Raw genomic sequence first — 15,809 nt, 5'->3', positions numbered from 1 at the left:
ATCCCACCCAAAATGCTTGGTTGCTTCATAATGGAAGAGTTGTGGGATATGCATGGGGAAGCAGCCAAAAATGTCTATTCCATGATAAAAAAAAATTACCTTGGGTAATCCAACAGCCCCTAATGAGCAGATGTTAATCAATTCGGTTTACCATGTGTCATGTTTGCTATTGAAAGTGAAATTTAACTGCTACGTGCATCACCCAAAGTCCCAAACACAAGGGAGGACACCATCTATTAAAGACACTTTATTTGTTACTGTTTATAGTTAACAGTCAAGAACAAATAATAATAATAACAACAAATAACAATAACTTGCAAAAGACCAGATATTAGACATAAACAAGGATACTACTAACATAAAAGAAAGCTGTGCCGGAGGTGCTGCCCCCATTCTTGGCTGTGTGTGTGTCAGTGACCACGGCTAAGGCTCTGTCCCCAGGGAAGGCTGAGGTTTTGGTGGAATACCTCTGGAGTCTGTATCACGAGGCTGAACATTTGGATCCAGAGCACAAGCTCCCTCTCTCACCATCAGCCAGTCAGAATGTCTACAATTTCAAAGTGACTTCAAGCTCTTGCTCTGGGGGGTTTGTCTTCACATCCTCTCCTAGGTTCTAAATCTTGGGTAGGGCATGAATTAGAGGAAATGCCCATTTGCTCATTGAGGATGAAGGTGGGCCCTGGGAACCTTCTCCCTTACTCAGCCTACCAGCCCAGCTTCCTTCTACCTCTGTTCCTCCTACTCCTGGTCACATTTGTCCCCACTGACTCCCCTACCTACCGGCATTTCAAAACCTCTAGAATGTACCCCCACAGAGGACATTTCTAGTTCAGGCCTTCCAGTTGACATTAAGAAGGCCCTGGGTTGCCAGTAACTGCTCCCAAAAAGCTAAGAGACCTGTCTCTTTTTATCTGTCCTCTTGATTTGAGCCCAGGGCACAAGCTCCTGGCAGTTCAAGGGTAATGAAATCCCTACATTTGAGGAAAAGAAGCAGCTTCCTTGTTTTTTTTTTTTTTTAAATACCATTCTTTTGACATAAAGTGTAACACACCACTTCTTTTTTTTTTTTAATTTATTTATTTTTTATTTTCATTTTTGGCTGTGTTGGGTCTCCGTTGCTGTGCGCAGGCTTTCTCTAGTTGCAGTGAGCGGGGGCCACTCTTCGCTGCGGTGCGCGGGCTTCTCATTGCGGTGGCTTCTCTCGTTGAGGAGCATGGGCTCTAGGCGCGCGGGCTTCAGTAGTTGTGGCGCACGGGCTTAGTTGCTCTGCGGCATGTGGGATCTTCCCGGGCCAGGGCTTGAACCCGTGTCCCCTGCATTGGCAGGCGGATTCTTAACCACTGCGCCACCAGGGAAGCCCCAGCTTCCCTGTTTTAACTTGCCAGAGAATGAACCTGAGCATCTTCAAGGATGGTATCTCCTCCCATCTCCTGGGACGTCCACAGCTGATATGTAAGAGTCTCCCAGAATACGTCAATTATCTACAGGGTATCAACTCAAAGCAACAGTCTTCTAGACTCTTTCAGGAGTGAAAAATCCTGGGGAGCTTCCCTCTAGATAGATAGAATGATTACTGTTGCACAGCCAGGAAAAACAAACCTAACCATTGTACTGATTGGAGTAAATCAACTATCTTAAGTATAGATGCTTACTAATAGCATCTATGTGCATTTAATTTCATAGGTACTTAGTTAGCAAACAAGCTGTATTCATTGCAAACAGTCACAACTCCCATTCAGAGAGGCTGGATGGAAGGGGAATACCAAAGGCCAGATCTTCATGGCTGCTCCCTTCTCCATCAGTCTTTGAAACACTCAAAATAAAAGCTCATATGTTGGGTTGAGGGGTGGATGGTTCCAAATTTTTACCGTTCTAGACAAAACGAGAGAGAGAGAAAGAGAGGGGGAAAAACTCTTAGAAAAGAAGTATTCCAACAGAAACATATGAGAAAATTTAGATTCATAAATGATTAACATTACTGTAATTAACACAATTTGAATACTATTATTCAAATTAGAACCCATCGTGCTGTGTTCTTTATGCATTTTGACTTATTTGATCTTTACCCTCTGAGGTAGGCTTCATTTTAACCATTTCACAGATGAGAAAACAAACCCAGAGAAGTCAAATAACTTGTCTGAGATCACACAGCTCGTAGCAGGAAGGGCCAGGCTGTGAACACAGGTCTGTCTGATTCTAAATCCCATGCCTGCTCAGCCACTAAAGAGCTTTCTTCAGAGGTTATACTTGAAGTAAGGGCTCCACTGTGGGGAAAGGGAGGTTTGAAATGAGTTCCATGGTTAAGGTTCACCTCAGGTAGGACCAAAGGGAGGTCCATTCTCGGCTCTTGCTGGCTAGACCCTGTGTCCGACCCTACATGGCACATTTTGTGCAAGTCATCCCTTCGTGCATGCATGGAACACTTAGATTCCATGACTGAAGGAAACTTGATATGTAAAATCAACCGTGGGATTTCAAACGAAAAATAAGTCAGATTTTCCCAGAATATTCAAAGTGTGTTAAGATCCGCAAAGGATGACCCGCTCACCTGGGCCGCCTGCAGAAGCAAAGCTCGCACACAGGGAGTGGGGATACTGTTCTCCCCTTCCCCGGCCCCTCTACCACCCTCGAGGGTCCCCCTTCTCTTTCAGCCTCTTTATTTTTCTTCTCTCCTGGGGATAACTTACTCCTCCTTCTTTCCCTTTCTCCCCACTCTTCCTCTTTTAAACAAGTCATTTCTCTCCTTTCCTCTCTTCTTCCCCCTCTCTCTTCTCTGGCCACTTTTCCTCTTCCTTCTGTCTTGTCACTCCTCCCTGAGGGAGTCCTCTCTGACAGGCTTTCTCCTTTCAGCATTTCATTTGGTCACACTGAGCAATGCCAGCTACGATTCTCCAAAACAAATCTAACAAGGACAAGCTACTTGCCTTGAAAGTCCTCCCAAGGGAAAGAAAATATTATCAGCCTCACTTGCCTTGTCGCTTTAGAAATTGATAGGGTGGCCTTGTGGTCTGGGGCAGGGCGGGGAGGAAAGGAGAGATTTGCCTTCATGTGGGCTGGCTGGAAAGGATCCACGTAAACAGAACCATGTTTACATCCAACAGTCCTCCCCAGGCCTGACCTAGGTCCTAGGCCCTTCAGCAGTCTGGGAATTGTCATCACAACCACTGGAGTTGTATCCCAAGAAACATATAATTTAAGGAGACCTTAAGGGCATCTGAATTAAGCTTCCTTTTTTATAGCTGAGGAAATAGATGAATAGAGAAATTAAGTGGTGTGTCTAAAGTCACATAGATGGTCAGTGTTAGGGACCAAGTGGTGGCTATTTTCAATAGCTTTCGATTAAAAAAAAAAGTCTACTGGGCAGCCAGGGCTGCTGATGATACAATAGTCAGGTCCCAAGTCGGCCCTGGGAAATTTCACTCTGCAAAGGCAAACAGAAAGCATGCAAAGACTCACCTAATAGTCTGCGCGGGGTAGACCACCCTGGACTACGTAGGGATTCTGTGGCTGACTCTCTTTGGGTAGGTTCACCCTGATCCTAGGGAAGATGCTCCCATCTGCTCCTAGATTGCTAAAGCCGGTCTCCCGCAGTTTCAGATTTCGAAAATCGTTCTCAATCAAGTTCTCTTCTTCCACATTCCTGCTTTTGTTCTTTGATCTGTAATCAGTAACAGGAATTAGGATCTGACAATGGCGGCAAGTTCCTTGAAGCAAATGTTAATATTCTTTCTTCAAAATGTTTTAAATTTTTGAAATAATTTCAAATTTACATGTAAGTTACCAAAAAAAAAAAAATTACACAGAGCTCCCATACATCTATCACCCAGATTCCCCGACTGTTAACATTTCTGAACCATTTAAGAATAAACTGCAGACCTGATGTCCATTACTGGTAACACTTCATTACTTCATTCAGTGTAGATTCCCTAAGTCTCCTCATAAGCTCCATGTAACCATCAAAACCAGAATGTTAACCCTGATCCAACATTACCATCTAATTCCTCCAGTCCCATTTACATTTTGCTAATAATGTTAGAATTTTTCAGTGTGCCTTCGCATTATTTATGGAAATGATAATAAAAGTCAAAGAAAAAGATGATTTGTGATACAATTTTTCATTCAGGCAAAGTCAATGTCTACAGAAGCACCTCAGTGAATAAAATGAGTTCAAGGCATAAAGGTCTTAAGGAGAAATAGGAGTTTCCCAGGTTGTTCTGTGGGCCCTCAAGGACCTCAAGTGTAAGCATTCAAAGCCAAGTGGGAGGACTTGCAGGTGAGGGAGGCACCTGTCCCCCAATTAACTCTGATCATGACCCTTCTCTCCTTCTGGCCTGCAGCGACAGTCCTGCCCTGTTAGAATATGGGTAGTGGGGCCAGAGGCATCCATTATGGCCACAGGGCAGTTCTGGGGTGACTTTCAGACACTGGAATGTCAGAAAGGAAGACCCACTCACCTGGTGACCCTGATGGTCAGCCCAGCCCGCCACTGAGTTCCTGCCCTGTGACAGCACTCCCATCTAAGGTGACTGACAAGAGGCTTCCTTCCCTTTGGAATGGGCAAGAAATTATAATTCTTGGAGAGCTCCCAAGAGTCATGAATCTGTGGCTGAGCAAAGAGCAAACGGGGCTCTGCAGCAGGAAGGGGAACTGAGAACCAAGGCTCTCAAGGGGCACAAGCTCTATCACAGTCCCTGAGGACCCTGGAGACTGGGGCAGTGAGCTGGTCCACTGTGGAGGAAGCAGCCTTGCTCCAGAGTCGAATGTCCTGTCCCCCATACCCCCACCCCTGGAAAAGGGGAAGTCGTGTTCTCAGTTCCCAGCTTGGCATCCTTATAATCAAGTCTCTGGGGAAGAGTTAATATCAAAATGGAGTAAAAGAAGAAAAAAAAAAGAAACAAAATATTTTAGGAATGTAAACTCTATCCTCTCACATTACAGTGCAAAAAAACCTATTTTGCCAAAATATAAGATATTAGCTAAAGGTAATTTTCAAAAAGTAGCTTTTTTTTAAATCAGAGTGGTTCCTCACTTGGCACATTTAGAATGGAATAGATGATAGTATTCCATCTCTATTAATGGAGGGAACTTTATCTAAATGTTTGTAGACTAAATGAATGGACCCTACTTAAGTTTTTAAGAAGGTCACTTAAGGCACAAGCTGAGAAAAGGTCATGCAGAGATAACGTTTCTACTTAAAACCCAGGCGGCTCAGTTGAGGTGGATGTTAGGCTATTTGCAGCGAGGTCCTGGGCAGGGGAGTGACTTAATGAAAATTATATCTGACAACATCAGTGGAGTTAAATACTGCTAACAAAAGAGTGTTTTGTTTTGTTTTGTTTTGTTTTTGAGCAGATAAAGGTTTATTGCAGGGCCAAGCAAGGAGAATGGGTGGCTTGTGCTCAAAAAAAAAAAAAAACCCTGAACTCCCAAAAGAGTTTTTAATGACAGCAGAAAATGGTTGCTATGTCACTTTATAGTATTAAGCAAAAACAAACCTCAACAAAAAAAATTTTAAAGCACAAAAGATACTAAATTACATATATAACATCATTTTAAAAAGTAGCAAAAAACCTGGAAGGATGTATGCCAAAATGTTGGTTGCTTCAGGGTGGTGGGTTTTGTGGGTGACTTTTTAGTCTGCTCCTTTACACATTTTCTATTTTCTTCAGTGATCATGTGTAGCTTATAGAATCAGAAGAAAATTCAGGTAAGACAAAAAGGGCAATGGTATTAGAGAGGCCTCGCCCTATTTTTCTTCTCTTGCCCAGGAAAGGCTGGGCATGTTTGGAAACCAGAGTGTAATGCCAGTGGCACTGTGCCCCAGGAAAGGGACACTTCACCCCGTACCTCACTGAGAAGATGAGTGCAATCACCATGCCGAGAATGAGGATGCCAGCAATGGTGCCCACGATCGTGAGGATCAGCTGAAATGCTGAAAGGGAAAAGAGAAGAGTAGGAACGGCTTCCCCCAAGCAGACTCCCACTGTCTACTGCACAGGTACATGTGTTCCCAGTGGTTCCTGGCCAAGAGGACAATTGGGCTCTGGTTTCTGACCCTCTTCCAGGACCAGGATGGGTGGGTGGCTCACCTCCTTTAGCCCTCTGTCTGCCCACCCCCAACTGTGTCTTCAGAACCCAATCAAAAGAGACAACCTTGCCAGATAAAAGAAGTCCATAAGCACAGAGGAGGCCATGGTGGCAGGACCTTCCTGGGCTTTGTGGGGGGTGAGATCTCATCAGAGGTCCACACTACCTCCTTACCTCTGCTGCCTTTGCCTGCCTGCCATAACGGACTTTGCTGATAAACTAGGGGAACTAGGTTGGAGTTAAATTTGTCACTAACAGAGGAGCTTGATGGAATTGATGAGGGAAGAGTCTGGAGGTTCATTACCACCCACTCTCCGCTAAATCTGCTTGTTTAACGCTCTTGAGCACTTGAAATATGGCTATGGGGTGGCATGTAAGTGCAATTTTAACATACACAGCAGATTTCAAACACACAGTATGAAAAAAATGTAAAATATCTCATTAATCATGCTTGTATTGATTGCCTATTGAAATGATATTATTTTCTATATGTTGAGTGAAATAAAATGTTATTAAAATCAATTTCACCTATTCCTCTTTACTTTTTAAATTTTACTTAGAGCTTTTAAAATCTGAAATTAAATCTGAAGCTCGTGTTACATTTCTATTGGACAGTGCTGCTCTAGATCCCTTTGATTCTTTCTGCTACATGACTGCCATATATGCCACCTCTAACCAGGATGCAAGGGGTCATCGACTATTAAGTCTGGAAAATCCCTCAAAGGTTAGCTGATCCAAACTTCTCATTTTATAGGTGTAGACACTGAAAGCCCAGAAGAAATGACTTAGCAAACCCAGCCTTACAACAAAATACAGTAGAAATTAAAAGCATTTCTTATCACTAACTTTGTGGCTGGCTGGGAGGCTAACAGGAATACTCCCTTCATCTTGGATCATTGATCTTTTAGTTCATTATATAAAATTTAAAATATGAAATCATTTAAAATATACAGTTAGTATTGTCCCAATCTGGTGGGGGTAGGGCCTGGGAGGGAACCAAGCAACTGAATTTATGACAACACATCCCAAATTAGTAAATAGCTCTGAGACAAAAAGATGATTTGAGTATTTGAACGTCTGGTTTCTAGTTCTGCTCTACTGTGAACATAAACATTTTTGGGATATACTGGTCTTTATCCTTTTTAGTAACAGACAATGCATATTTAATCTAATGTAGGAAATGAATATAATGTTGGGACAACCTTCTTTGGCCTGGGACAAGTCCAGAGGCACCAGCCCACCTCTTGGGCTGAGTTCTATTATTTCCCATAACAGAGAGGCTCTGCCCACAACCTAAGTGTGAGCATGGAGTGGCCTGACCCAGAAGACAAACTCCCAGGTAGATTTTCTCTCTCTTTATGAAACAAGCCAGAGACTTTGGGGAACTGGACAGAATTTTGAATGTGGTCAATGTCTGTTTCTTAGAAGCTTATTAACAAAGCAAGACTCTTCTACTCACAGTCTTCACAATCAACTCCGCTGTAGCCAAACGCACACCTAAAATACAAGGAGTAGGAGACCATGGTAAGGAGCCTTGTGGGAGCAGGTCAGAGTTCCCACCCAACCTCCATGTCTTCCTTGCATCTTTCTTTCATTCTCTCCTCCCCGTTCCGTCTCCTCTTTCTCTTTTCTTCCTTACGCTCCCATTCTTCCAGGTGAGCACCTTTCATGGCACTCTGGAAGGTTGAGGGGGTACACAATCCCGTGTGGTTCCATTTGCTAGCAACTGAACGCTCCATCTTCTGAGCGCCAGGAGGATTCAGCAGTCTGGGCGAAGCCGAGTCCCAGAGGCATGGAGCTTAGTGGGACCCCCTCGGGCTGCGAGACCACCTGGCTCTGCCCTGTGAGTGGGGACATGTCATTTATATTCTCCGAGCTTCAGTTTCCTCACTTGAAAATGGGGAATAAATACATTCCTGACTGTTGTTGTATGAGAAGCATTACCTGCTCTGGTTCCCAGCACACGGAGAATGTTCAAAAACTGATGATGATGATGATGGTGGTGATGGTGATGCTCTGTACCTACCAACTTATGCCAGCGAACCAACTTCCAGACCCTAAACTCACACATATGTGACAAGCGCTATCCTTTTTGCCTAGCTTCAGCTATGACAAGATGAAAAAGGAGTGATTTCTCTTACGGTTGACAGATCCTACGATTATCTTCCTTGTAGCCTGGCAGGCACACGCATTTAGCTTCCCCGCTGTTCTTCACTAGGCATTGCCTCTTGTTCTCTGTGTTGCAGTTACCAGGACACTTTGGATCCAAAGCTTCAAAAGAGAGTGATTTCTGGGTAATTTTCAGAAACAACCCCTTCAACACCAAAGTGACACATCACATAATACAATTTTTTCACGTTGCTTTTTCTGGGTAAAACAAGGTGCTCAGTGGCTCTGCACTTGACGTGTGCCCTGTGAAGTGGCATGAGGGCCTCCTCACCAGCTCTTAGCCAAGGCCCTATCCAGGCCCACAGGACTAAAGCCAAAATTCACATCCCTCGGACTCTGAAATGCACATGGAAACCTCAGCAGGAAAGTGTGTACTTTGCAAATGCAAAAGGAGAGAGTGGAGGAGGCACGAAGAACATTTAGAAGCAGGTGGAACACTTACCAACACACAGAGGGATCTGTGGTCTCGGTCTCTGCAGCCCCGGTTTGCACTGACATAGTAAACCACTGGCGCAGTCATCTTGCGCATCCTTTTTCTTACAGCCATAATAATCACACCAATCTTGCTCTAAGAGGTACAAATAATTCAAAGACATATTTAGCAAGACAATATGGATAAGGTAACCTGTGAAAGCACCCCATTCCATTGTGGTTATTGTTGCCTTTTAACACATTTTGGGATTCAACCAATGAAAATCTGAGATTCTGAAATTCAACTCCCCAGGGGATCTCTTCTATAACTATTTCCTTATATTATTCAATTAAAATTAATTCAATCCAGTGCAATGCAATGATGTTCCAAATCTCTTTTGCACCTACCTCTTTGCTAGGTTCCACAAGGGACACAGTAGCTGCATAAGTTTTGGACCCCATCTTTGGAGACTTACCTGTTTACACCCTTAGAGAGTTGCATCCAGCAACTCATAATACAGACTTTAAGTACAGTGGGAATTCAGGGGCTCAAGTAGCTAAAGGTAACATCGTGGAGGAGGTGGAAATTGGGCTAAGTCTTGAAAGATAGGAAAGATTTGAACAGTCAAAGGAGAGGCAAGGTCTAAGTGGAGTAAACAAAGCATGAAAAGAAGTAAAGGATTCTTGTCCGGGAGTGATGGAGTTGTACTTGGGCAGGGGAGAGGCAGTGTGGTGAGGAGGAACAAAAGTGAGAACTCTTGGCTCTACCGTTGATTGGCCGTGGGCTTTTTGTTCAATCTTAATTTGTGGTGGGTCCAAGTTCCCTCCATCTATGAAATGGGCTAATGATTCTTGTTTCACATGATTGTTGTGAGAACTGAATGAACTAATGTAAATGCAATTGTCCAATATAAGATACTCAACAAGTAATCATTCTTTTGTTCACTCATTGGTATAGCAGGGTTTGAATGTCAGGTTACGGACACTGACTTTTATCCTACAAGCCTGAGAATCCATTGATAGATTCTGAACAGAAGCATGGCATGAGAAAGCCATCTTTTAAGAATGTTAGTCTAGAAGCAGATTGGAAGACATTAGGGACAAAAAGATGAATCTGAGAATAGATTAGGGGGAGAGAATAGGAGCAGGTAGAACAGATATGTGGTTACTCTCTTCTAAACATCCCAAACCTGTAACTAACCTTCCTTCATTACCTGCCATTTGAAAATGCCTCTAAATAAAAACCAGAGAAAGAGATTCTACAACTTTTGACACAGAAAAGAGAATCTGTCTTTGCAGCAGAAGCAAGAGAGCAGGAAAAGGTGTTTTTCTCTAAAAGTTCTGAGCTCTCCCTTCCATGTGCTGGGCAGCTCATGCTCCTGTGGCCATCTCTAGCTGGCATCATTTGGTAATCTGTTAATGTACCTAAGAGCACATGCCTGGTCTCAGAGTGGAGAGATGTTGAGAAGAGTTGTCCAAAAACAGAGCAATTCTCAGCACTGAGACCAGATGGTTTCAAGTCTTCCAGGGCTCAGAACCAAGGCAGTTACTAAGTAGAGCCAAATGAGAGAATTGCATGGGTCCCCAACTTTATTTTGAAGAATGCACTGGTTATTTTCATCTGACAACCACTTGGAGTGGTCAGTCCCCATGCTGATGGGGATCCTCAACTTCCTCACACTTGCTAGAAGTCTCATTCAGCCAAAAGCAGAGCATATGATAAGGTTTTTGTCTTGCTTTGCTGACAATTTCATCTTCCGGTGATAGAGGTTCTGACGGCATGAATTGCTACTCTGGACCAAATTCTGACCCTGAGGAGAAATTTATTGGCAGGTAGAAGTGATGAGTCCCTTGGAAGACAAGGACCAAGTGATAGCCAGAAAGAGGATAATGACTTTGAGAGAGTAAATATTGAAATGTTCAAAAAGGATAAGGTGTAGTTCCATGGCATGAGACTCCGGAAGATGAAAACAGTTCAGGAAAGTAAGAAGCTCTGAAAATGTAATTCTAACTGTGCAGCTGCAGATGATCCCAACAAGCTATAAAGAAAAAAAAAAAAATGGGAGAGGGCCAGGTAATATAAGAAACTGGCATAGTTTGCACAGGAAGCTCTCAGATGAGAGACATAAAATATAAAAAGAAGGTCCCATAACCAAAGATGGAATATTAAAAGTGTGACAGAGACAGTCTAGAGTCCCAAATGAGCTCAGGCTTGCCACAAACAAAACCCAAAACAACAACAACAACAAAAATCCAACAACAAAGAGCAAAGGGTTAAAAATTAAAATGGGCAAATGAATGAAAGGGTGTGTATGTTTTCCATGTTACAGGGGCTCATGGAAAGGCCAGGCCTGGTTGGTGTAATGTTGATGAATGACATGAAAAAAACAGAATGGCTTCAGAACAATTTTTCTCCAGTCTCTTCTGCCAGGAAATAATACTTGGATGGAAAAGAGTTGAATGGACATTGCTAAAGGGACCACAGCCCATGGAGCAGGTACAGTGCAGGGGAGCCCCCATCCTTTCTGATAGACTTTTAAGTGTTTTATTCCAGAGCATTTACATTCCAGGTCCTGAGATAACAGTGAGCATCTGTGAAATCTCGAAAAAGAGAGAAGGTGCTAGAAAACTATAAATGAACAGAATTTGATTATATTTTCAAAAAGAGAAATAAGTTTTGCAAACTAGGACATGGAGGTTACAATAAGCCAAAAGCAAAAATTTAAGAGACTAAAGAAGGAGTCGTAGAAGGATCAAAATGAAAGATGAGGAAGGCAGAATGGGATCAGGAGAATGGTGAGCAGAGGTCCAGAGAGAAGAGGACTTCAGGAATGGGAGGATACTAGTATCAAATGCTACAGAAAAGTCAGATAAGTTGTGTCTCAACAGAGGCCTATGGGTTTGGCAACCAGGACTGAGAACCAGTTGCACAGAGCTGCCCCCAGGGCTGGCCCTGGACACCTCTGAGATGAGGAACTCCTGAAGACTGCTGTGGTGATTGCAGTAATAGTACCAGTTTATTCCTGCCTTCCTGTGTCCATGCCCCTTGGTAGGGCCTGCCACACTGTGCTTTGTCATGTGAATTGCTTTGGCCATCAGGACAGTTGTAAATATAACATTAGCAGAGAGTGAGAAGCACCTGTGTACTGAAATGTGCCCTCTTGCTGCTCTTGAAACCCTTTTGGACTAACCTGCTGGAGGATGAGAGATCATGCGGAGCAGAGACAAACCGTCCAGCTGAGCCATTTTAGATCAGTCAGCCCTCAGCTGATCTACCTGGCAGCTAATGGCTGATGCTTCAGTGAGCCCAGCAGAGATCAGCCAAGCCCCGCCTAGATGAGCGGAACCGCCCAGGTAAGCCCAGCCCAAATTCTGACCCACAGAATTATAGCGTTATAATAAATAAATGGTTGTTGTTTAGGCCACTAAGATTTGGGGTGTTTGTAACACAGTAAAAATGAACTGTTAACAGCTGTCCTATGGGGGTGTGTGTCCGCCTAAAGGGGAAACAGTATAGATAAAACTTTCTATAGCATTTGGAAAGCTAAAACTTGGTATAGAGCCTTCTTGTTTCTCCTTTCTTCATCTTTCCTGGTTCAGAAGCTGTTTGTCCAAGACTACCTTCCAAGAAGAGGAACAAACTAGTCAGTCTGATGACTTGGGGGATGGTTATAAAGGAGCAGAAGCCAAATGACAGGGGAAAGGGAGGGAGGAAGAAAGGACAGATTCAAAGGAAACTGGGAGATGTCGTGGATTCAATTATCCAGTGCTTCTGGCCCCCTTCAAATATATAATAGAAAAATTTATGAAAAAGTAGATAGGTCTTCAGGTAATCGTTGTATAAAATTATTTCATACTTACTTTTGTATTCTGCAAACTCAGTTGGGCTGTTTGCAATTGCCTTTTCAATGGCACGTGATATGTTTTCTTCAGTTTCTTTTGTAGTTTCTATAAAAATGTTTACTACTTCTACACGAACAGTACGAATTTCAGATCTTGCTGAAGGAGATGTGCTAAAAATGAAATGAATCCATTACTTGATGAATTGAACTGAAGCATCAACAAATTAGTCTTCACAGCAGAAGCAAGAAGAAATACAATTCTGCAGCCTGTGGAAGGAAAACCACATTCACAGAAAGATAGACAAGATGAAAAGGCAGAGGACTTTGTACCAGATGAAAGAACAAGATAAAACCCCAGAAAAACAACTAAATGAAGTGGAAATAGGCAACCTTCCAGAAAAAGAATTCAGAATAATGATAGTGAAGATGATCCAGGACCTAGGAAAAAGAACGGAGGCAAAGATCAAGAAGATGCAAGAAATGTTTAACAAAGACCTAGAAGAATTAAAGAACAAAAACCTAGAAGAATTAAAGAACAAACAAACAGAGATGAACAATACAATAACTGAAATGAAAACTACACTAGAAGGAATCAATAGCAGAATAACTGAGGCAGAAGAACAGGTAAGTGACCTGGAAGACAGAATTGTGGAATTCACTGCCACAGAACAGACTAAAGAAAAAAGAATGAAAAGAAATGAAGAAAGCCCAAGAGACCTCTGAGACATTAAACATAACAACATTTGCATTATAGGGGTTCCAGAAGGAGAAGAGAGAGAGAAAGGACCTGAGAAAATATTTGAAGAGATTATAGTCAAAATCTTCCCTAACATGGGAAAGGAAATAGCCACCCAAGTCCAGGAAGTGCAGAGAATCCCATACAGGATAAACACAAGGAGAAACACGCTGAGACACATAGTAATCAAACTGACAAAAAATAAAGACAAAGAAAAATTATTGAAAGCAGCAAGGGAAAAATGACAAATAACATACAAGGGAACTCCCATAAGGTTAATAGCTGATTTCTCAGCAGAAACTCTACAAGCCAGAAGGAAGTGGCATGATATATTTAAAGTGATGAAAGGGAAGAACCTACAACCAAGATTACTCTACCTGGCAAGGATCTCATTCAGATTCGATGGAGAAATCAAAAGCTTTACAGACAAGCAAAAGCTAAGAGAACTCAGCACCACCAAACCAGCTCTACAACAAATGCTAAAGGAACTTCTCTAAGTGGGAAACACAAGAGAAGTAAAGGGCCTACAAAAACAAACCCAAAACAATTAAGAAAATGGTCATAGGAACATACATAATTACCTTAAACATGAATGGATTAAATGCTTCAACCAAAACACACAGGCTTGCTGAATGGATACAAAAGCAAGACCCATATATATGCTGTCTACAAGAGACCCACTTCAGACCTATGGACACATACAGACTGAAAGTGAGGGGATGGAAAAAGATATTCCATGCAAATGAAATCAAAAGAAAGCTGGAGTAGCAATATTCATATCAGATAAAATAGACTTTAAAATAAAGAATGTTACAAGAGACAAGGAAGGACACTACATAATGATCAAGGGATCAGTCCAAGAAAATATAACAATTATAAATATATATGCACCCAACATAGGAGCACCTCAATACATAAGGCAACTGCTAACAGCTCTAAAAGAGGAAATCGACAGCAACACAATTATAGTGGGGGACTTTAACACCTCACACCAATGGACAGATCATCCACACAGAAAATTAATAAGGAAACATAAGCTTTAAATGACACAATAGACCAGATAGATTTAATTGAAATTTATAGGACATTCCATCCAAAAAGAGCAGATTACACTTTCTTCTCAAGTGCACACGGAACATTCTCCAGGATAGATCACATCTTGGGTCACAAATCAAGCTTCGGTAAATTTAAGAAAATTGAAATCATATCAAGCATCTTTTCCGATCACAACGCTATGAGATTAGAAATCAAATACAGAGGAAAAAAATGTAAAAGACACAAACACATGGAGGCTAAACAATACGTTACTAAATAACCAAGAGATCACTGAAGAAATCAAAGAGGAAATCAAAAAATATAAAGACAAACTACAATGAAAACATGACAATCCAAAACCTATGGGATGCAGCAAAAGCAGTTCTAAGAGGGAAGTTTATAGCAATACAAGCCTACCTCAAGAAACAAGAAACACCTCAAATAAACAATCTAACCTTACACCTAAAGGAACTAGAGAAAGAAGAACAAACAAAACCCAAAGTTAGTAGAAGGAAAGAAATCATAAAGATTAGAGCAGAAATAAATGAAATAGAAACAAAGAAAACAATAGCAAAGATCAATAAAACTAAAAGTTGGTTCTTTGAGAAGATAAACAAAATTGATAAACTTTTAGCCAGACTCATCAAGAAAAAGAGGGAAAGGACTCAAATTAATAAAATTAGAAAGGAAAAAGGAGAAGTTACAACAGACACCGCAGAAATACAAAGCATCCTAAGAGACTACTACAAGCAACGCTATGCCAATAAAATGGACAACCTGGAAGAAATGGACAAATTCTTAGAAGGGTATAACCTCCCAGGACTGAACCAGGAAGAAATAGAAAATATGAACAGACCAATCACAAGTAATGAAATTGAAACTGTGATTAAAAATCTTCCAACAAACAAAAGTCCAGGACCAGATGGCTTCACAGGTGAATTCTATCAAACATTTAGAGAAGAGCTAACACCCATCCTTCTCAAACTCTTCCCAAAAAATTGCAGGGGAAGGAACACTCCCAAACTCATTCTATGAGGCCACCATCACCCTGTTACCAAAACCAGACAAAGATACTCCAAAAAAAGAAACTTACAGACCAATATCACTGATGAATATAGATGCAAAAATCCTCAACAAAATACTAGCAAACAGAATCCAACAACACATTAAAAGGATCATACACCATATCAAGTGGGATTTATCCCAGGGATGCAAGGATTCTTCAATATACAGAAATCAATCAATGTGATACACCATATTAACAAATTGAAGAATAAAAACCATATGATCATCTCAATAGATGCAGAAAAAGCTTTTGACAAAATTCAACACCCATTTATGATAAACACTCTCCAGAAAGTGGGCATAGAGGGAACCTACCTCAACATAATGAAGGCCATATACAACAAACCCACAGCAAACATCATTCTCAATGGCGAAAAACTGAAAACATTTCCTCTAAGATCGGGAACAAGACAAGGATGTCCACTCTCACCACTATTATTCAACATAGCTTTGGAAGTCCTAGC

The 15,809-nt window shown here is 41.8% G+C and overlaps 1 protein-coding gene across 1 annotated transcript in view; it reads right to left on the bottom strand.

Annotated features, from left to right (window-relative positions):
• Positions 1-232: 232 nt before the first annotated feature.
• Positions 233-15,809, bottom strand: part of MUC13 (mucin 13, cell surface associated) — a gene marked incomplete at its 5' end in the record, with an annotated part of 40,851 nt that continues 25,274 nt past the window's right edge. The window contains 7 exons of the mRNA XM_082460979.1: positions 233-1,872; positions 3,457-3,658; positions 5,848-5,932; positions 7,547-7,584; positions 8,229-8,358; positions 8,699-8,824; positions 12,529-12,680. Coding sequence (XP_082317105.1) covers positions 3,457-3,658; positions 5,848-5,932; positions 7,547-7,584; positions 8,229-8,358; positions 8,699-8,824; positions 12,529-12,680 — 733 coding nt within the window. The 3' untranslated portion in view covers positions 233-1,872. The remainder of the gene's footprint in view (positions 1,873-3,456; positions 3,659-5,847; positions 5,933-7,546; positions 7,585-8,228; positions 8,359-8,698; positions 8,825-12,528; positions 12,681-15,809) is intronic.

This window comes from Balaenoptera physalus (genome assembly GCF_965194825.1).
Source record: "Balaenoptera physalus genome assembly, chromosome: 4".
In the NCBI taxonomy this organism is placed as follows: domain Eukaryota; kingdom Metazoa; phylum Chordata; class Mammalia; order Artiodactyla; family Balaenopteridae; genus Balaenoptera; species Balaenoptera physalus.
This window is presented reverse-complemented; position numbering and strand designations above follow the sequence as displayed.